Source organism: Musca domestica, unplaced genomic scaffold, assembly GCF_030504385.1.
Source record: "Musca domestica strain aabys unplaced genomic scaffold, Musca_domestica.polishedcontigs.V.1.1 58, whole genome shotgun sequence".
Lineage (NCBI taxonomy): Eukaryota > Metazoa > Arthropoda > Insecta > Diptera > Muscidae > Musca > Musca domestica.
Window position 1 is genome coordinate 4,895,139 of NW_026712360.1, and position 22,848 is coordinate 4,917,986.

General features: G+C 38.0%; 2 protein-coding genes across 2 annotated transcripts in view; both read left to right on the forward strand.

Moving 5' to 3' along the window:
* The window catches only part of LOC101888085 (low-density lipoprotein receptor-related protein 6), a 161,080-nt gene extending 144,394 nt beyond the window's left edge, over positions 1-16,686 (forward strand). Inside the window, exons 3-7 of the mRNA XM_059128869.1 lie at positions 5,726-8,697; positions 8,762-8,922; positions 11,319-11,588; positions 11,652-12,282; positions 12,340-16,686. Coding sequence (XP_058984852.1) covers positions 5,726-8,697; positions 8,762-8,922; positions 11,319-11,588; positions 11,652-12,282; positions 12,340-13,149 — 4,844 coding nt within the window. The 3' untranslated portion in view covers positions 13,150-16,686. The remainder of the gene's footprint in view (positions 1-5,725; positions 8,698-8,761; positions 8,923-11,318; positions 11,589-11,651; positions 12,283-12,339) is intronic.
* Positions 16,687-18,743: 2,057 nt separating this feature from the next.
* LOC101901595 (sodium-dependent nutrient amino acid transporter 1) lies at positions 18,744-22,762 on the forward strand. Its single transcript, XM_005187041.4, has 10 exons — positions 18,744-19,455; positions 19,526-19,754; positions 19,821-19,936; positions 20,005-20,159; positions 21,324-21,427; positions 21,489-21,678; positions 21,739-22,015; positions 22,074-22,250; positions 22,315-22,412; positions 22,473-22,762. The coding sequence occupies exons 1-10, from the start codon at positions 19,137-19,139 to the stop codon at positions 22,626-22,628; spliced, it is 1,821 nt and encodes a 606-aa protein (XP_005187098.1). The 5' UTR covers positions 18,744-19,136; the 3' UTR covers positions 22,629-22,762.
* Positions 22,763-22,848: the final 86 nt, after the last annotated feature.

The following is a 22,848-nucleotide window of genomic DNA, read 5'->3' on the forward strand; positions in this document are numbered from 1 at the left end:
AATAGACTCAAAAGTGCTAAAGAGTTTCTTCGCTTGGCCGAAAGCCGAACTGCCGACTTTTCCGATGAGAAAACAGCAGTTTGTAAACAAACGAAATGATCCGCTCGTGTTTACTTGCCAAAGAGGGCAAAGAGAGCTGTAAATGTGCACCTTCGGTTGGCCACCAGAACTCAAGCGACGGCCATAGTTATAGCGTGGGCCGCCAATAGTCGCTCTCCGCTCGTATTAATCGACTGTGGCATCAGGAAAATGCCGAATGTTATCGCCAAAATATTCTGGAGGGTGTATTAAAGCCTCAGGAAGATGGCGAATATTATCACGAAAATATTCTGGAGGGTGTATTAAAGCCTTGGGCACACCAACATTTTGGCCGCAGACCTTTGACATTCCAACAAAACTCAGCACCATCGCACTCAGCACGCGCCACCCAAGAATGGTTACAAAACGAGGTTCCTCGCTTCGTTTTCAGCGTACAATGACCACCAAAATCTGCGGATACCAATCCGTTGGACTATTGTGTCTGGAGTATTTTGGAAAGCAATGTTGGCACTAAAAAATGCCAAAGTGTCGATCACCTCAAAACCGCAAGGCAACATTCGGGCAGCGTGTGAGGCTTTCATTGGCCGTTTTGAGGCCATAATTCGTGCCAAAGGTGACCAATTCGAACAAATCTAAACTTATTCTAAAATTTGAAGCTATTTCCGACATTTTTTGCTTTCATTCAAAAAAATCTGAAACAAAATGTAAAAATTATGGCATTTGACTTTGTTGCAGTTGTTTTATCTCACCCTGTAGATATAAGGTTTATTCTGAGATTTATAGTGAAATTTTTTGTGTAGAATATTTCCCCTTTTGACAACTTCTGTCTAAAACGAGATTTTATTTTACTTTCAGGCATTATCTCGAAAAAAGTCTGAGGAAAAATTGATCAAAAAAACTAGGAAATATTTTCGATTTTTTTTTAACTTTGATGGACATATTTTTTTGATATGCAATGGAAATAGAAATTTCTTGTCTTTGGTGACTTATAGCGAAATTTGATAAAGAATATTTTTGTCCTTGGGGCCATCCTTCAAAAAGGATGCTTTTTTGGAGATTTTTGCATAAACTCACATAGAGTACGGCTTTAACCCTAAAATGTGTTTTAAGTATATATGAATTGCTGGCGTTAGGTAAGTTTTAGGTTTTTGACATGTTCTAGGACTCATAGCAGAATTTCATGGCGAATAATTTTGCAGAATATTTTGAGTTGCTACGATCCCGTTTAAATTCAGTTTTAGCCTATATTTAAAAAAAAGGACCAAAAAGACCCCTTTGTTGACTCGCTTGAGTATTTTAATATTTGAATATTTTCCTACAACCCTCCACGTAGGTGCCTACGTCTGCTGGGTCATTGCATTCTCTAGGGTCTGGTCTCTCCCAGGCAATGCAATTATGAAATGCTGTTATGTAACCCCACGTAATTTAACCCTATTTTCTTGAAATATTCCTCCCACTTGTGGCAAACATTCTTTATGCAGGAATTTCGTTTCGTTTTTAAATTATAAGAAATCTCTTTACAAGTTAAGCACTTAACAATACCCACTTTGGCAGTTAACAACCTACAAAACATGAACGGAACCCCTTTAGCAACATCTTTCCCTATTTTTCTTTTTCTTTCTTTTCTCTTTTTTTTGTTTTGCTGTTCAAAATAAAAAATCAACGCAATTTTTAATATGTGCAAGTATTGCATGCATTACCCCATGCATGCCATTTCATCACCCCTTCTCCCCCCTCAGCCAAGAGCATGCAATTGGTGGGTAGTAATGTAAACAAAGAGGCTTGAGGTTCTGGAGGGGGAGGTCATGAAAATCTAAGGGAGTAGGAAGGACGGTGCTGCTGTGATTGCACAAAAATGAAATGGATACGCACTAAAAATAACAACAACAATAATGACGCAAAACACCAACATCATTTGCAAAAGTTACGCATAGGCACGTTGTAAACAAAACAACTTGAAACCTCCACCACACCACACCACTCCACACCCCATCTCACCCCCATTTTTTTCTACTAAAGATTTCCTTGGAAACATTGTTGATTCAATAGCCAACCAGCCAAGGTAGTAACAGCAGCAACAACAATATTTGTGTTGCCTCCACCCTGAGAATGAAGAAAAAAATTCAGCAGCTCAGCATGATGATCCTCCCTCTGCCCTTCTCTTCTTCTACCAGGACGAAGGACCTACCAATATTATAATAACACATCAGGCATGCTGGCAGGGTGCGGGGTGAAGAGCCTCCTGCATTGCATCTACTGCAAACCAATTGAGTGGGTTGTAGTGCCAGTCAAGTATCCTGTTAACAAAATAATGCGTATAATAATATTTATATGGCGGGGGGGGGGGGGGGTGTGCCCTCGTAACACCCTTGTCTTCATACTCCAAACCAAGCTAAAAAAATGTGGCCCTCACTTTTCTCCTTTATCAAATCCTTGTAACAACAATATGTTATGAATTTGTCGAGGTTTAACAGGCCAGGACCCAGAAACGTGCCTCCCCAAGTAACAGTAACAGCCACAACACCGACGACGACGAAGATGCCGGCAGCACTCGTCGAGAGCCCCATAATCTTCTTCTAACTACCATGAATTATATGTCATAATCTAGTCAAGAGTCACAACTGACAACTGGCGTTGTTGTTGTTGTTGCTGTTGTTATTACTACTGCTGCTATTGCTGCAACAGCTAGTAATGTGAACAAGCACTTGAGTAGATAAAACATGCTGAGCTTGTGCCAAGTAATATTAGCAGGAAAAGAGGAAGCCAAGGGAAGTGAGAGCAGCAAGCATATCCTTGTGTAAAGTAATTTCTAGGAATGAATGAATTACAGCTGTGTAAGTATGTTTGCAACTTATGCCTCACACATAAGTGGCATAATATATATGAGAAGGAATCGGATAAATAGTTGGGAAGTAACAACAAGGTTCAATAGGATGGTAAATAATTTTCATTGGGTGATTTTCCATAATGACATCTCGTAAAGAGGGGGGGAAACTTGCAATAATTTGGCTTATGGCGGCGTATGGGGCGTATGAGTGGTGACAACGATCATACGTCACAGTGTACAGCCACAAATAGTCTGTAGCAAAAGCTGGACCTTTATTGATATATTTATACCCTACACCATACTATGGAGGGTATATTAACTTCGACATTCCGTTTGTAACTCCTCGAAATACTCACGATATACCCTATAAAGTATGTATATTCTGGATCAGTGTAAAATTCGAAGTCGATTTAGCGATCTCCAGCTGTCTGTACTTCTGCCACGCTATCTTTCAAACAAATTGAGATGGAAGGCTAAAACTTTGCACACATTTGTATTTTGTCAGTAGGTAGGTTAAGTTCGTAGATGGGTCATGTCGGTCCATAATTTCTGATAGCTCCATACAACGATACCTCCCGATATTCGGTATTTTGTTGATATTATAGACCGGAATTGTTACAAATTTTGTATTGGAAGATCTTAATGGATGCTACAACCTATGACAAAAAATTACGTATGCAGGTCATATAGAACCCATGCAACGATAGCTCCCGATATTCGGTATTTTATTATATCTCGAGACATTATAGACTGGAATTCCTTCAAATTTCGTATTTGAAAATCTTAATAGGTTCTACACCCTATGACAAAAAATTACTTATGCAGGTTCACGTTTTCCTGTAGCTCCCACATAACGGTACCTCCCGATATTCAGTATTTTGATGATTTTAGTGACATTATTCAACGGAATTGTTTCAAATTTCGTATTTGAAAATCTTAATGGGGGCTACAACCTATGACAAAAAATTACTTATGCTGGTCTTCGTCTTCGTATAGCTCCCATATAACGGTACCTCCCGATTTTCGGTATTTTGATGATTTTAGCGACATTATTCACCGGAATTGTTTCAAATTTCGTATTTGAAAATCTTAATGGGTACTACAACCTATGACAAAAAATTACGTATGCAGGTCCACGTCTTCGCATAGCCTCCATATAACAGTACCTCCCCATATTCGGTGTTTTAATGATTTTGGTGACATTATTCACCGGAATTGTTTCAAATTTCGTATTGGAAGATCTTAATAGGTACGACACCCTATGCCTAAAAATTTCGTATGCAGATCCACGTCTTCGCATAGCCTCCATATAAAGGTACCTCCCCATATTCGGTATTTTAATGATTTTAGCGACATTATTCACCGGAATTGTTTCAAATTTCGTATTTGAAAATCTTAATGGGGGCTACAACCTATGACAAAAAATTACGTATGCCGGTCCGCGATTTCGTAAAGCTCCCACATAACAATACCTTCCGATATTCGGTATTTTAATGATTTTAGCGACATAATTCTCCAGAATTGCTTCAATTTTCGTATTGGAAGATCTTAATAGGTACGACAGCCTATGCCTAAAAATTTCGTATGCAGGTCCGCGTTTTCGACCTTATAACGATACCTTCCGATATTCGGTATTTTGACGATTTTAGCCACATTATTCACCCAAATCGTTTTAAATTTTGTATTTGGAGTTCGGAATTGATACAACGGGCTATGGCAAAAAATTAACTATGCAGGTCCATGTAATCGTATAAATCGACAGATTTTTTTTTTTTAAAATTGTCAAGTTTTTTTTCCAAATGGTGGTGGGTATTAAAAGTTCTGTCCAGGCGAACATAGCTACTATTTTACTTGTTGTAAATAGCCTTTCTACATAATTAGAAAACAAAATGACAACATTTTGGCGGAATTAAATGGAAACATAGCCCACTGTTAAAAAAAATCCTTGAAATCCGAATTATCCTCAAAGAGAGACTATTTAAAAAAGTAGACTGATCTGACCCATTTTCTGTACCAATGATTATGGGTGTAATCCAAAAATCTCTATCAAATTTCAAAGCTCTATCCTAAATATTGAAAAAAATATAAGTGAAAATATAAGGACACCATTACATGTGGTCAAGGTTATTTGATCGAATTTTGGCACACCATGGAAATAGAGGTATCGTTTCTTTGGTCACTTATAGTAGAATTTGATGACGAATATTTTTGTCTTTGACGTCATCCTTCTACGATGATATTTTGTTGGAGATTTTTGCACAAATTCACACAAATTACGGTTTTAACCCTAAAATGTGTTTTTAGTATACATATATGGATTCCTGACGTTTGGGTAAGATTTAGACACTTGATGTCTTCTACGACCTAGAGTAGAATTTTATGCCAAATAATTTTGTGGAATATTGTGACCTCCTACGATCTCGTTTAAAGGGAGTTTCTAACCATATTTTAAATAAAGGCCCAAAAAGACCCCTTTGTTGGCTCGCTTGGGGGTTAAAAGTTTTAGCCTAAATATTGCTCGTATTTTTATCTTCAATATTGCCGAAGACGCTATCTGTCTAAAATGCACGGATTTCGAGAAATTTTAATTCGAAAGTTTGGTAGAGAGGTGAACTTATCTCCTCTTTTTAGGTTATTTGCGATGTAAACTTTCCGTGACTTCTTTTTTTTGGCTGTACTTTAATAATCTGCCGGATTTTCCCCGGAATTATTTTTTGTGTAGCACAGTGTATTATTTCCGAACCAAAAATATTTTTAAAAATTTTAAATCAAGTCTTTTAAACCCCCATGAATCTCGATTTTACTAATTATCCTCTCATTAATTCTCCCTCTCTCTCTCCCGCTCTCTCTCTCTTGCAGTTCACAACAGTTTTACACCCTCCTCACCATCAGCGACATTTTTCAACACACCCGCCACCCTGCTGTTCACCACCTACCACGACATACAAGTGGCGAACATAACAAAACCCACCGGTGCACCACAGGTCGATGTCCTGGTCAAGGATCTGACCGAAACAATGGCCATAGATTTCTTCTATGCCAAGAATTTGGTCTGCTGGACTGACTGTGGCCGCGAAACGATTGAATGTGTCAACACAAATACCACGGGTCCCATCCTCAAGGCACCCAAACAAACTGTGATATCAACGGGATTGGATAAACCCGAAGGCTTGGCCATCGATTGGTTTACGGATAAAATCTATTGGACCGATGGCGAAAAGAATCGCATCGAGGTGGCAACACTGAATGGCAAATATCAAAAGGTTTTATTTTGGACAGATTTGGATCAGCCAAGGGCCATTGCATTGGTGCCGAGCAAGAAATTTCTCATATGGACGGATTGGGGTGAATATCCCAAAATTGAAAGGGCCAGCATGGATGGTGATCCCACATCGCGCATGACCTTGGTCAAGGACAACATTTTCTGGCCAAATGGCTTAACTGTGGATTTGAAAAATGATTTGATCTATTGGGCCGATGGTCATCTGAAGTTCATTGATGTCATGAAACTGGATGGCAGTAACCGGCGGACCGTGGTCAACAATCTCAAGTACCCCTACAGCTTGACCTTCTTCGATAATAGGTTATATTGGACAGACTGGTCACAGGGATCGCTGAATGTCTACGATTTGATTTCATGGGAGATGAAGGAGTTGATTGACACCCCTGAAGCCCCCAATTCAGTGCGTACCTGGCATCCCTCGCTGCAGCCCTATGAAGACAACCCTTGTGCCCACAACAATGGAAACTGTAGCCATTTGTGCCTGCTGAGCACCAATGCCCAGGGTTACAGCTGTGCCTGTCCGACGGGTGTAAAACTGATTTCACCCAACACCTGTGCCAATGGTTCCCAGGAAATGTTGTTCATTGTCCAGAGGGGTCAGATATCGAAAATCTCCCTGGACTCACCGGATTTCACCATTTTCCCACTGCCACTGGGCAAGGTGAAGTATGCCATAGCCATAGACTATGATCCGGTGGATGAGTATATCTATTGGTCCGATGTGGAGGCATATACCATAAAACGGGCCCACCCCGATGGCACGGGTATATCGGATTTTGTGACCTCTGAGGTAAGGCATGCCGATGGCTTGGCCGTGGACTGGCTGGCGAGAAATCTCTACTGGACCGACACCGTAACCGATCGCATTGAGGTGTGTCGCCTGGATGGCTCGGCCCGCAAGGTATTGATCTATGAGTACCTTGAAGAGCCACGGGCCATTGCTTTGGCTCCCACACTCGGCTGGATGTTTTGGAGTGATTGGAACGAGAAAAAACCCAAGGTGGAGAGGGCCTCTCTGGATGGTTCGGAGAGGGTGGTTTTGGTTTCCGATAACTTGGTCTGGCCCAATGGCATTGCTCTGGACATTGAGGCCAAAACGATTTATTGGTGTGATGGCAAGACGGATAAAATCGAGGTGGCCAATATGGATGGTTCCGATCGGCGTGTGGTAATCAGCGATAATCTGAAACACTTATTTGGCCTCAGTCTTCTCGATGACTATTTGTATTGGACCGATTGGCAGAGGCGTTCCATTGACAGGGCCCACAAAATTACCGGCAACAATCGCATTGTGGTGGTGGATCAATACCCAGATCTTATGGGTCTCAAGGTGACCCGACTGCGAGAGGTGAAGGGCACAAATGCCTGTGCCGTGCGGAATGGTGGCTGTTCCCATCTCTGTCTGAATCGTCCCAGTGACTATGTCTGCCGCTGCTCCATAGAATATGAACTGGCCAATGACAAGAAGACCTGTGTCATTCCGGAGGCCTATTTGCTATTCTCCAAGCAGGAATACATTGGACGCATCTCCATTGAAAATAATGAGGGCAATCACAACGATGAGAAGATACCCTTCAAGGATGTACGCTATGCCCACTCGTTGGATGTGGATGTGGCCGATAAGAGAATATATTGGACGGATCAAAAATCGAAATGTATCTATAGAGCCTTCCTCAACGGTTCCTATGTCCAGAGAATAGTGGATGCGGGGATCATACGACCCGAGGGGATTGCAGTGGATTGGTTGGCCCACAACATTTTCTGGACCGATTCTGAGGCCCGGCGTATTGAGGTGGCCCGCCTAGATGGCAGCAGTCGAAGAGTACTACTTTGGAAGGGCGTAGAGGAACCCCGATCCCTGGTATTGGAACCCCGCAAAGGTTATATGTATTGGACAGAGTCACCCTCAGATTCCATACGGCGGGCAGCAATGGATGGTTCGGAGTTGCAGACGATTATTTCAGGGGCCAATCATGCAACCGGCTTGACCTTAGACTCTGAAACCCGACGTCTCTACTGGGCCACCCAGTCGAGGCCGACAAAAATTGAATCCGCCGATTGGGATGGTAAAAAACGTCAAGTCCTTGTAAGCACCGATATTGATGAACCCTATGCTGTATCCCTCTACCAGGACTATGTTTACTGGAGTGATTGGAACACCGGAGACATTGAAAGGGTCCATAAAATCACGGGCCAAAATCGTAGCCTTATACATAGTGGCATGACCTACATCTCATCCTTGGTGGTGTTCTATGGCCAACGACAAGCTGGGACAAATCCCTGCATGTACAACAATGGTGGTTGCTCCCATCTGTGTTTGCCACTGCCCGGACGACGTGGCATGACATGTGCCTGTCCCACTCACTACACCCTGGCCAAGGATGAGGCCTCCTGTATACCACCGAAAAATTATATTATTTTCAGTCAAAGGAATAGTTTCGGAAGACTTATGCCCAATACCACGGATTGCCCCAATGTGCCACTGCCTGTGATAGGGAAGAATATACGGGCCGTGGAATATGATCCCATAACACATTTTGTTTATTGGGTGAGTAAAAAATTACATTTCAGAGAGAATGTGAGAAAATCTAATTTTGCTATTTTCTTTTCAGGTGGAAGGTCGTAGCCACAGTATCAAGAGAGCCCTGGTGAATGGCACTCGAGCCTCGGTCTTGGTGGGTTCAGGATCTCAGCCATTCGACATAGCCATTGATGTTATTGGCCGTTTGCTATTCTGGACTTGTTCGCATTCGAATAGTATTAATGTTACCAGGTGGGTAAAAGAGAACGGAATTGGGACAGTTTGTCCTGTTATACCCCATTTTAGCGGGTTGGTGGGAATGGGAAAAAGGTTCTGCATAATGGGAAAAAGGTTCTGCATAATGGGAAAAAGGTTCTGCATAATGGGAAAAGGTTCTGCATAACATTTGACTATGGGTCTCCAAACAAAAGAATTCTGTATATTTAACCTATATATTACAAAATGTCGGTTATAACAGAACGATATAAAGAGGAATGAATTCCATGAGTAAATTGCTACGTTTTTGACTCAGGCCAAATATCTGTCCTTTTGCTTATTTTTAGCTGGTTGGGTCCAATGCAAAAAATGTTTGGCATCAAATTTCACCTAGGGTCCCCAAACAAAGGAAATGGGTATAACTTGCCCTAATCTAAGAAATTTCGGTCCAAAATTGGAGTTTTTAATAAGAAATTATATTAAAGAGTAATTTTGTATCTTAATTGCTTTTGGTCCATTTTTTGCCCTTCGAACTCATTTTAGGCGATGGGTCCAAATGAGGAAAGTGTTCCGCATCAAATTTCACTAAGGGTCCCCAAATAAAATAAATCGGTATATCTTGATCTTATCTATGAAATGTCGGCTCTAACTTGGGTAAATAAATAAGGAATAAATTTTATGAGTAATTTCCTATGTTTTCCACTTTGGACCAATTACGGCCATTTTCCTTTGTTTTAGCCAAATGGTTCCAATGAAAAAAGTGTTCGGCATCAAATTCGAGTAGGGGTCTCCGAAGAAAAGAAATCGATATATCTGGTCTATATCAAAGAACTTTCGATACAAAGTTGGGTTTTTTAACAATAAATTATATTAAAGTTTATTTTGTGTGTTTTCCGCTTTGGCCCAATTTCTGCCATCTAACTTTAGTATAGACGATGGGTGTCAATTGGAGAAATATTCTGCTTCGAATTTCACTAAGGGTCCCCAAACAAAGGAAATGTGTATATCTAGGTCATTTCGAAGAAATATCGGTTTAAAGTTAAGTAATTAAAAAAAAAATAATTTTAAAGATTAATTTTGTGTGTTTTCCGCATTGGTCCAATTTTTGCCGTTTGACTTCATTATAGGCGATGAGTCTCAATGGGAAAAATGTCCTGCTTCAAATTCCACTAAGGGTCCCCAAACAAAGGAAATGTGTATATCTAGGTCATATCGGTTCAAAGTTCAGTAATTTAAAAATAAATCATTTTTAAAAGTAATTTTGTATGTTTTCTTTTTCAGTCCATTTTTTACCCTTCGACGTGATTTTAGGCGATGAGTCCAAATAGGAAAAATATTCTGCATCAAATTTCACTAAGGGTCCCAAAACAAAAGAAATCCGTATATCTTATCCATATCAATAAATTGTGGGTTCTAACATGGGTACATAATTAAGAACCTAACTTCAAGAGTAAATTCATAGGATTTTGACTGAGGATCCATATTGGAAGTTTTGCTTTATTTTAGCCAGGTGGTTACAATGGGAAAAAGATTCTGCATTAAATTTTACTATGGGTCCTCAAACAAAAGCAATGAGTACATCTAGTCCATATCAATGAAATTTCGCTCCAAAGTAGGGTATTTTAACAAGAAATTATATTAACGAGCCATTTTGATTGGTTTCTACATTGGTCCAATTTTTGCTCTTTTGACATTACTTTAGACAATGGATCTCAAGGGGAATAATGCTCTGCATCAAGTTAGACTAAGGTTCCTCAAGAAAAAAATTATATCGATATATCTTACCCATGTCACAGAAATTTGGGATCAAATTTGGTAAAATATAGATCCATCGCAATTGTGTGTTCCAATTTTACACCCATTTGAGGTGTTAAAATTCATTTTGCGATTTTGCTGCCAATGAAAAAAATGCTCCTCAGAGAATTTCATTATGGGTCTATGAACAAAAGGAATCTGCATTTCTATTAAATATCGGTTGAAAAGCCATGCAATTTGTTAACATAAACAAGATATCACGGTAGTTCGAAATTTTTACATTTTCGGTCTAGGGCCAATTTGGGCCTTTAAATTTCATTTAAGTGGGAGGGCTCCAAAGGAAAAAATATTGTCCAGGGAATTTCACTATAGGTTCCCAAACAAAGAAAATCGATGTTTACAAAAAATATGGGTAAAAAATCCCAATCCAATTTGAATGTGTAAACACAGAATCTTATTGTGAATAATACCGAACTCTTTCAAACAGGCTTCGGTTTGACCCGCTATATTTCATTTTGGAGTATTGGGTGGAATGGAAAAAATGCTCTCCATCAAATTTCACTATAAGTCACCGAAGAAAAGAAACAACTAGAAATTATATAACATAGGAGATCCACTTCTAAATTACACAAATTTTGGGGAAAGTTTTTTTTAATTCTTCTTTTTCTATTTTCCAGCTTTACTGGTGATGCCATCGGCGTCATTGACACGGGAGACTCGGAAAAGCCACGTAATATTGCTGTACATTCCATGAAACGTTTGCTGTTCTGGACAGATGTGGGCAGTAAACAGGCCATTATAAGATCTCGTGTTGATGGAGCTGAACGAGTGGTTTTGGCTTTCAAACTGGAAGGTGTCACAGCTTTGGCAGTGGACCAACAAACCGACATGATCTACTATGCTCACGGCAAGCGCATTGATACCATGGACATAAATGGAAAGAATAAGTAAGTATGGTGAATTCTTATCCGAACCCCAATTTTATTGAATATTTGTCTCTGTTTTTCCAGGAAAATTTTGGTATCCACCCACATTAGTCAGGTGATTTCCATTGCTGCCCTGCAGGGCTTTGTCTATTGGCTCGACGATAAGACCGGAGTGGAGCGGATAACCATTAACGGAGATGGCCGTAGAGCGGAAATGCAACGTATGCCCCAAATCACGGATATTGTGGCTGTTTGGACTCCCGAATCGAAATTGTTTAGAAATCACACCTGCCTGCATGCCCGCACCAAATGCTCACACATTTGTATAGCCTCATCCGAGGGACGGGGACGAGAAATGTGCTCATGTCCCAAGAACTTAATGCTATTGGAAGATGATCAAAGTTGTGGTGCCTTGCCGGCATGTGGCCCAGATCACTTTACCTGTGCCGCACCTGTGTCAGGTGGCAGTGGAGCCAATACAGATATGAACAAGGATTGTATACCGGCCTCGTGGCGTTGTGATGGACAAAATGATTGTCCTGATAAATCAGATGAAGTGGGATGTCCCTCATGTCGTCCAGATCAGTTTAGCTGCCAGTCGGGAGAATGCATTGACAAGGCCTTGGTTTGTGATGGCACAACCAATTGTGCCAATGGTCATGATGAGGCGGATTGCTGCAAAAGACCCGGAGAGTTTCAGTGCCCCACCAACAAGGTAAGGGAATGGAGCATTTTTTAGAGAAGAGAAGTTAATGTTTATTTTTTCTTTTAGATTTGTATTTCGGCCGCTTTGTTGTGCAATGGCTGGGAAGAGTGTGCCGATGGCGCCGATGAATCTGCCGACATTTGTTCCCAGGCCAATACCAGACGCATGGCTCCCTCGTCGGATAAGAAAGCCTTTATGATCCTCATTGTGGCCACCATGATAACGATATTCTCCATCGTTTATCTTTTGCAATTTTGTCGCACACGAATTGGTAAGACACGCAATGAGCCCAAGGATGATCAGGCATCAGATCCACTTTCACCCTCAACGTTAAGTAAGTCTCAGAGGGTTTCAAAAATTGCCTCCGTGGCCGATGCGGTACGCATGTCCACCTTAAATTCCCGCACCAGTATGAATTCTTATGATCGCAATCATATTACCGGGGCCTCAAGCTCCACTACAAATGGTAGCAGCATGGTGGCTTATCCCATCAATCCGCCGCCATCACCGGCCACCCGTTCACGTAGGCCATATCGCCATTATAAAATCATAAATCAACCACCACCACCCACACCCTGTTCCACAGATATCTGTGATGAATCGGACTCAAATTACACCAGTAAATCGAATAGTAATAACAGTAATGGTAACACCAAACTGTCCTCATCCTCGGCAAATGCCAATTCTTGTCAGTATGGTTACGATAGTGAACCATACCCACCGCCACCCACACCACGTTCCCACTATCACAGCGATGTACGGATATTACCCGAATCATCGTGTCCACCCTCGCCCAGTTCACGTTCCTCGACGTATTTCTCACCCCTGCCACCACCACCCTCACCGGTACAGTCTCCGAGTAGGGGTTTCACGTAACATTTCGAAATTTTTATGTAATTTCCTTCCTTTTTACTTTCGAGTTTTATTTTTCCAATTTTTTTGGTTATAAACAAAACAAATTATTAATAACTAACTATGCTTCCGAAATGTTCTTTTTTATATAAGATATATATTTTTTTGTATATAATCCCCTTGGAATATTAATAATATTATAAATTGTAAGGCATCAAAATACACTTTTTTACACACGATAATGACAAGTATTAGTTATGAACATAAGTTGTAAATAAGTTAAGCAAGAATAATTGTATAAACAAGAGAAAAAAAAACGCAAAAATGCAATAGGAAAAAAAGAAGGAAACAGAGACTCTCTCTCACTCTTGAAAACATATCCCATTGTAAGCATTCGGACTAAGTCTCCCCTCCCTTTAAAACAATAGCTAATTAAAATATATTCTTAAAATAATACTTAAAATATATAAAAAAAATGATTTTAAAGTAAATCAAATTATGTGAAGTGGAAATTGGAAAGGACAAGGACTCTGTCGTTTCGTGTAGAACTAAAAGGAGCCCTTGAATGCAAGATTTTTGTGGTTTATAATTCATTAATATCATAAAAACCCGAAGGAAAAACGATGTTCAAATAGATGACCATTAGACCCATTAAACTTCATATTAGCATTTTGCTGTCAATGGAAAAGATATTCTTCAGGAAATTTTACTATGGGTCCCTAAACAAAAGGTATCTGTATTTCTTAAAAATATTAGTTTAAAATGCTATGACAATTTATTAACATAAAAACGATATCACGATAATAGGAAAATTTTGCCTTTTCCGATTTAGGGCCAATTTCGGACCTTAAAATTCGTTTTAGCGGGTGGGTCCCAAAGAAAAAAATATTATCCAGGAAATTTCACTATGGGTTGCCAAAGAAAAGAAATCGGTGGTTATGAAAACTATAGATAAAAATATCCCAAATCATTTTGAATGTTGCCAATTATAGTTAAAAAATTAAATTCATTAGAATCCCTATAGCGTGTTCGAATAGATGCCCATAGGACCCGTTAAACTTAATTTTAGCATTTTGCTGTCAATGAAATTGTTCATTGGGGAATTTTACTATGGGTCCCTGAGCAATTGGAATCTGTATTCCTAATAAATATCGCTGAAAATGCTATAACAATTGAGAAGTATAAACAAGATATTAGTATAATGCGTTATTTTTCAACTTTTTCGAATTGGGGCCAGTTTTTGGCTTTAAATTTCGTTTAAGCAGTTGAGTCCCAAAGAGAAAAATACTCTTCAGGGAATTTCACTATGGGATGCTAAATAAAAGAAATCGGTGTTAACAAAAAATATAGGTAAAAAAACTCCAATTCAATTTGACTGTTGGTATAAACATTAAATATAGGAGTATCTCTATTGTTTGTTCTATTAAACGCCAATTTGACCCATTACACTTCACATTAGCAATTTTCTTCCAATGAAAAAAATATTCTCCAGGGAATTTTACTATGGGTCCCTGAACAGAAGCAACCTGTATTTCTCATTAACATCGCTTGAAAATGCTATAACAATTGAGAAATATAAACAAGATAAAGCGTTATTTTCCACTTTTTCGAATTGGGGCCAATTTTGGACTTTAAATTTCATTTGAGCGGGTGGGCCCCAAAGGAAAAATTATTCCCCAAGAAATTTCACTATGGGTTCCCAAACAAAAGAAATCGATGCTAACAAAAAATATAGGTAAAAAAAATCCCTATTCAATTTGAATGTATAAACAATGAACAATTGCATAAAAACTACCATACTCTTTCAAACAAGCTTCGGTTTCTCCCGTAATACCTCAAATTATAGAATTGGTTGGAATGAAACAAAGGTTCTCCATCAAATTTCACTCATGGACATGGTAGGAATCACAATAAATAGCCGGTTGAAAATTCTAGATCAATTGAGAAGTATAAACAAGATACCAGTGTAATGGATTTTTTCCTATTTTTTCGATTTAGGGCCTATTTTAGGCTTTAAATTTCATTTGGGCGGTTGGGGTCCAAAGGGAAAATTATTCTTCAGCGAATTTCACTATGGGTTCCCAAATAAAAGAAATCGATGTTAAGAAAAAATCTAGGTTAAAAAATTCCAATCCAATTTGAATGTATGAACAATGAATAATTTCATGAATAATGCCATTCTCTTTCGAACAAGCCTAGGTTTCTCCCTTAATACCTCAATTTAGAGGGTTGGTTGGAATGGAAAAAATGTTCTCCATCAAATTTTACTCTTGGACACGGAAATAAAGAAATCGCTATACATTTTTATAGCTACTTTATGGTCCTAAATCTTGAAGTCTTTAAATAAATTTTAAGTCCCATTTACAACCACCCGAGTCTTGTGTTTCTAAAAGAATTTTTGATTCTCAATTAAGACCAAAATTAATTTTAAGACTTCTTTAGGACTCTGAATAACCACAAACTTATTTCGTTGGAACAATTTCATGGGTTTTCTCAAGGCTGCTTTTAAGGCCGAAATATCTTTTTCAATGGCTTCCTCTTTTTCACTTTCACAAACATTTAGATTTATGTTTAAAATATTGAAAAACTCATAATCAAATATCACATTAAAAAAACAAATTATATTAAAAAACATTTAAAAAAAAGTTCAAATTTAAATATTGTGCCAAATTTAAATAAAAACACAAAAAAATAATGAAATTAATATTCTAAAAATAAAAGAAACAAAATATTTATACATTCGATAAACTGACAAAATTCTTTTGCTTAATTCGAAGACATAATACGTTTCTTCTTTTTCACTTTTGTGTATATATATAATTTTTAGATTTACCATAAAAAAAAAAACATTTGCCATTTTCCGCCCCACCTATGTTCAGCTAGTTTTTTTAATATTGTCTTCTTAAAGAAATGTTTACTCTCCTGTGTGTCATTCGTTTTTTAATTTTTATTATTTTTATTAATATTTCATATTAATATGTATTAATTAGTTTAATTATAGCCTGTAATTATAACCTGCAACACTATTTTCTTATATTTTTTTAGTTGTTAAAGAACAAAAGCAACAACGTAAAGTAAACATATAAACGCCAAAAAGTGCCTCAATTAATTAATGTGTTAATAATTATTATTATCATTATGATTACCAAGCATTATATTTTTTGTATATTTGTTTTAATTTTTTTCCTAACCTGACCTCACCATCCACCACACACCTACTTAGACCCCCAAATAAATTAGTTTATTTTAAATAAAATAAATACTTCTAATTTTAATTAAATACAAATAGAAAAACCGTGTAATAACAATCAACCATATACAAAAACAACAAAAACAACAAAACGAAATAAAACAAGTTACAACAATAAAAAAACAACAAACAAAAAACTAAACAATATTTGTATGTTATACATTTTAAGTGTTTTTCCTGATTAGTTAATGTTAGTGCAAATATAATTTTTACATACTGAAATGAATGAATGAAAATAATTAATAATAATAATAACAACAACAAAAAACAGAACAACAAAAGAATTAAAATAAAATTGTATTTAAAAAAAATTGTCATTTGTTTTTTATTTCCTATTGAAAATGGGAAGTTGGAATTTTTGAGAACCAAGCCCAAGGATTTTTAGAGCATTTCTTGTGAATAGTTTCAGGGCTCCTCATTTGGCCTGAATAGGCGATTTTACAAGAGAATATTTAAAGAAATTTTAAAGCAGAGTCTAGTACTCAATTTTTTTGTTATTTATTTATTTTATTTATTTATATATTTTTTTTTTTTTGAGAATGAATTTTCCTTTGGGCCTTACATCCCCTTTCATTCAGCTTTTTTTGTTAAAATCTTCCAGAGTAGTTTTCGTCGCACAAGTGTGGTCTAACCGAGTTCTCGACTTGTGCGACGAAAACTACTCTGGAAGATTTTTTGTCCTTCCTTTTTTGTCCTTTCATCCGCTGTCCAATTATCTGAAATTTTGTAATGACCTAGAAACCAACAGAACTTGATGGTTGACCTTGCTTTTACGAAGGCTTCTCTTCACTTCAAAACTGCCATAGATTTAATGATAAATTTAGAGCCTTCAGTGCGGTTTTACCGAACCGACACCTTTACTATTTGGCAATAGATCTATAAATTTTTTATTTGCAAAGATCTCTGCCTGGCATTCTCTAAGTTTGTAGGATTAGCTTATGTTGAGGACACCGCAGAAGACCCCAGCACATATTTTCACATTCCATCGTAGAACCGTCAGCCACCGCAATCAGATGGCGGGTCCTGACGGGTAACTGTCAAGTATGTTGATGTAAAGTGGTTCGAAATTCAACCCTTGTGATATGTAGTCACTGGTTTTGACTTCACCTCCTATGCATTCCACAGATAACCCTTAATTGATGATTTTTAAAAAAGGAAGAGATCTTAAGGAATCCTTTGAGACCCTTATTTTTGATTTTTATCTGAAGAGGTTTTAAAATTCCTTTGGGATTCTTAATCATGGATTTGGAAAAATAGGTATTTCGAGAGGTTTTCCTTTGAATATGATTTATGGTTCCGATGAAACTTTTATTCGTCCATTTTTAAAAGGATTCTCGGAAATGTGTTCACATTTTATTTTAACCCTTAATTGGGGATTTTTGAAAGAATTTTTCAGAATAAATTCTTCGCATTCCAAAGGGACTCCTAAATCAAGGATTTGTGAAAAATAATTTTCTAAAGAGGTTTTAAGGATACCTTTGAGCCCCTTTATTGGGGTTTTTTAACAAAATTATCTTAGGAGGTTTTAGAGTTGCTTTGGATTCTAAATAAGGGATTTGGAGAATAAGGTTTCTCGAGAGGTTTTCCTTTGGATAAGCTTTAAGGTTCCTATGGAACTTTTAATCGGCCATTTTTAAAAGGATTCTCGGAAATGGGTTCACAGTTTATTAGGACCCTTACTTGGGGATTTTTAGAAAATAAATTCTTCGCCTATTATACATTTCACAGGGACTCCTTAATCGAGAATTTTTAAAAAGAATTTTCCAAAGAGGTTTTAAGGATTCCTTTGAGAGCCTTTATTTGTGATTTTTAAAAATTTATCTGAAGAGGTTTTAGAGTTCCTTTGGGATACTTAGTCATAGATGTGGCAAAAATTGTTGTTTTCCTTTGAATATGCTTTAAGTTTCCGAACTGTTAATCATCAATTTTCAAAAGGATTTTCGGAAATAGGCTCACAGTTTATTAGGACTCTCAATCCTACATTGACCACCTGGTGGGGTGGGGTATAAAAATAATAGGACCCTTTAAGAACCAAATTGGTTGAGACTTATAATTACGTCATGTTGAAAATATTAAGCCCCATATAATTCTGTAAAGGATTGTTAGCCTCATTTAAGTCTCAAAGGCCAGGATTTGATGGGAGTAGACAAGTCACTGATATTCCTTAAGTAATGCCCCAAATGCTACACTTTTCTGAAGAAAATTTGAAGACAATTTAGTTCTAACCTTTGGAATAAATGTATTTCTGTTTCCCCCCACCTCCTGTGTCATTCAAATAGAAATTTGTGCTAATGCAAATATCAAACAAATTTTGAAAGCTTAAAATATCTACTCAATTTTCAATTATTCCAGTGCTAATTAAAATAAAATCTGTTCATATTCAGCATCCATTAGCAGCGTTTGAAATTTAATACCCCTGTGACATTGTCGGACGTCGTTTAACCGCCGTTTGTCCGCTAATTTAACTACAAACAACACGGAAAAGATTTGACGAAATAGCTACAACAAATTTGATATCATTATGGCAACAACAACACAATAAAAAAGAGAATCATGATATACAATTTAATGATTTTACACCTCGCCGTCATAAACCATATCACGACTGGGGCAATAGATTTGTTTTCTCACATCATTATCATCATCATCTTCAAGACGATGAAAAGCTTGCTCTCTTTTGAATAATAGTGGATCAGTCAGTATTGAATTAAGCAGCCAGATAGATACATCGGAACGAAAGTACGAAAGAAAAAAACTAAAGATGACAGATCTGGAATTGCAAGGAGGTTTACTGGGCCAAGACCAAAACCAAAAATCAAAAACAGATTCCTCCAAGGCCAAAGAAACCTGGGGCAATGACATTGAATTTCTATTCTCCTGCATTTCTCTTTCCGTGGGCTTGGGCAATATATGGCGTTTCCCCTACATTGCCTTTCAAAATGGTGGCGGTACATTTGTTATACCCTATCTAATTGTTTTGCTGATAATTGGACGTCCCGTGTATTATTTGGAAATATTGCTGGGACAATTTTGTGGCAAGGGATGTATCAAGGCCTTCGATATGGCACCGGTAATGAAGGGTAAGACTGAAAAGACATTTAAAGTTTATTTTTTTATAAAAAAAAATCTGTGTTTCACACCTCACCTCAGGTGTTGCTGCTGGCCAGGTATTGGCAACTACCGCCTCCATAACATATTACTCCAGCATTATGGCCCTGACTTTGAGATATTTGATTGCCTCCTTTTCCAGTGTGCTGCCATGGAGCACATGTAAACCAGAATGGGGTCCACAATGTTTGGAATATACTCAGCAGGGAGAAAACAATACAAGTAACTTAAATTCTAGCGGCACAATGTCACCAGCGGAATTGTATTTCGAGTAAGTTCCGGATCCAAAATTTGAGGTTAGAAAAAAATATTCAAAACTTTTATTTTTTTTTTATAGAAAAGAAATTCTCCATGAATATGAGAACATCAACGAGGGCATTGGTCTACCCAATTGGCAATTGGTTGGCTGTTTGGCAGCTTCATGGCTGATTATTGGTGGAGTGCTCATAAGAGGTATGGGACATAACCTCAAAAAAAAAAGAATATTTTTTTGATAAATTTTTAAAAAATCTTGTCCATAGGTGTTAAAAGTTCTGGAAAAGCTGCCTATTTCCTGGGCGTCTTCCCCTATGTGGTGCTTATTGTTTTGCTCATTAGGGCTGTAACCTTGCCAGGAGCATTGGAGGGGATAATTTACTTTTTTAAACCTCACTGGGAGGAATTACTCAACCCCCTGGTATGTACCGTAGGACCTATAGAATCTTTTTCTATAGAAAAACTTGGACGACGATTTTTTTCTATGGAAAAAATTTGGACCTGGGGTCCGGCGACGAATTTTTTCTACGAAAAAAACTTGTACCTGGGGTCCGGAGGCGAATTTTTTTCTATAGAAAAAACTTGGACCCTAAGTTTCTGAGACGATTTTTTTTGGGAAAAAACTTGAACCCGAGGTCATGCAATGAATTTTTTTGAATAGAAAAAACTTGGACCTGGGGTCCGGAGACGAATTTTTTTCTATAGAAAGAACTTGGACCTGGGGTCCGGCGACGAATTTTTTTCTATAGAAAAAACTTGGACCTGGGGTCCGGCGACGAATTTTTTATCTATAGAAAAAACTTGGACCTGGGGTCCGGCGACGAATTTTTTATCTATAGAAAAAACTTGGACCTGGGGTCCGGCGACGAATTTTTTTCTATAGAAAAAACTTGGACCTGGGGTCCGGCGACGAATTTTTTTCTATAGAAAAAACCTGGACCTGGGGTCCGGCGACGAATTTTTTTCTATAGAAAAAACTTGGACCTGGGGTCCGGCGACGAATTTTTTTCTATAGAAAAAACTTGGACCTGGGGTCCGGCGACGAATTTTTTTCTATAGAAAAAACTTGGACCTGGGGTACGGCGACGAATTTTTTTCTATAGAAAAAACTTGGACCTGGGGTCCGGCGACGAATTTTTTTCTATAGAAAAAACTTGGACCTGGGGTCCGGCGACGAATTTTTTTCTATAGAAAAAACTTGGACCTGGGGTCCGGCGACGAATTTTTTTCTATAGAAAAAACTTGGACCTGGGGTCCGGCGACGAATTTTTTTCTATAGAAAAAACTTGGACCTGGGGTCCGGCGACGAATTTTTTTCTATAGAAAAAACTTGGACCTGGGGTCCGGCGACGAATTTTTTTCTATAGAAAAAACTTGGACCTGGGGTCCAATGACGAAAAAAATTGGACTTGGGTCCGGTGACGAATTTTTTTCTAGAGAAAAAAATTATACCTGGTGTCCGGTGACGAATTTTTTTCTAGAGAAAAAAATTGGACCTGGGGTCCGGAGACGAATTTTTTTCTATAGAAAGAAATTGAATTTGGAGTCCTGAGACGAGTTTTTTAAATTCCCCCATTTTTTTCAGGTCTGGTACGCTGCAGTAACTCAGGTATTTTTCAGTTTGGCCATATGTTTTGGAACCCTCATAACCTATGCATCCTACAACAATTTCTCGAGGAATGTGTACAAGTAAGAATTTATGCTCCTTTCCCCAATATACCCCCACTTAATATCCGGTATTCAATTCCAGCGATATTTTGATCATTACCACCATGGATTCATGCTCCTCCATTATAGCTGGCTGTATTACCTTTGGAATATTGGGCAATTTGGCCTATCAAACCGGCAACACAGACATTGCTAGTGTAGTTAAAGGTGGTGCCGGCTTGGCATTTATATCATATCCCGATGCAATTGCCAAATTCGATTTTATACCACAGGTAAGCTATCAAGGCTTCTGGAGCCTCGCAATGATGCTTTAAAACAAAACTACCTAAAAGGCATTCGCGGTTCTTTTCTTCTTAATGTTATTTGTCTTAGGCATTGGAAGTACGGTGGGCATGGGCAGCTGTATAATACGGGTGGTGCGTGATCAATTCGGCCACATTGCAAATTGGCCCTTGGCGTTGGGTTTGTCGGTGCTGGGTTTTACCATTAGCATTGTGTATATGTGTCCGGGTGGCCAGTTTATATTGAATTTGGTGGACTTTTATGGTGTCTCGTTTACGGCATTGATTTTGGCCATTGGTGAGCTGTTGGCTTTGGGATGGGTTTATGGTGAGCTGGAAATTCTGGAATATCAAAATATAAATCAAATCTATTCACATTTTTCCAGGTGTTAAACGTTTCTGCGAGGACATTAAATTTATGGTGGGCATTAAAACTGGCCTCTATTGGCGTTTATGTTGGGGTCTCATTACACCGGGCCTCATGCTGTCGGTGCTTATCTATACCCTGCTTGATTTGCAACCTTTGACCTATAAAAACGTGGATTATCCCACAGTTGCCCATGGTGGGAAACAACATTTACTCCGTTTTTTTGAAAATTGTCAATTTAATTTACATTTTTTATTTAGTTTTTGGTTGGTGTCTGGCTGCCTTGGGCCTGCTACAACTTCCCGGCTGGGCTGTGTATGAATATTTCCAACAAAATCGGGATTTCAGTTTCAAAAAAGTAAGGTCTTAAAAAAATTTAAATAAATATTTTTTCAATGTTCCATTTTTATTGTTCTAGAAATTACGTAGCATTTTCAAACCATCTCTAGAATGGGGACCCCAGGATGCGAACACCAATGAAGAGTATCAGAACTATCGTAAAAACTTGCAGGCATCTAAATCAACGGCCTACAAAAGGATCTTTGGAAAAGCTTTTGAAAATTTATTTACTTGAAATAGTTTACTATTAAATACAAATAAGATAAAAGAAATAGTAGTTTTTCAGCATTTTCTTCAGGGTAACATGCCCTGCCGAGACTTCTGAAAATTAAAAAAAAAGCAATTACAATTAATTAAAAGATATAGCAATTTTAAGAACTCATTTGAATTGGTGTCTTTATTTTGCCTTCTGATTCGTTTTCTCTTAGAGAAATAGGGCCTTCGTATTCTTGGAC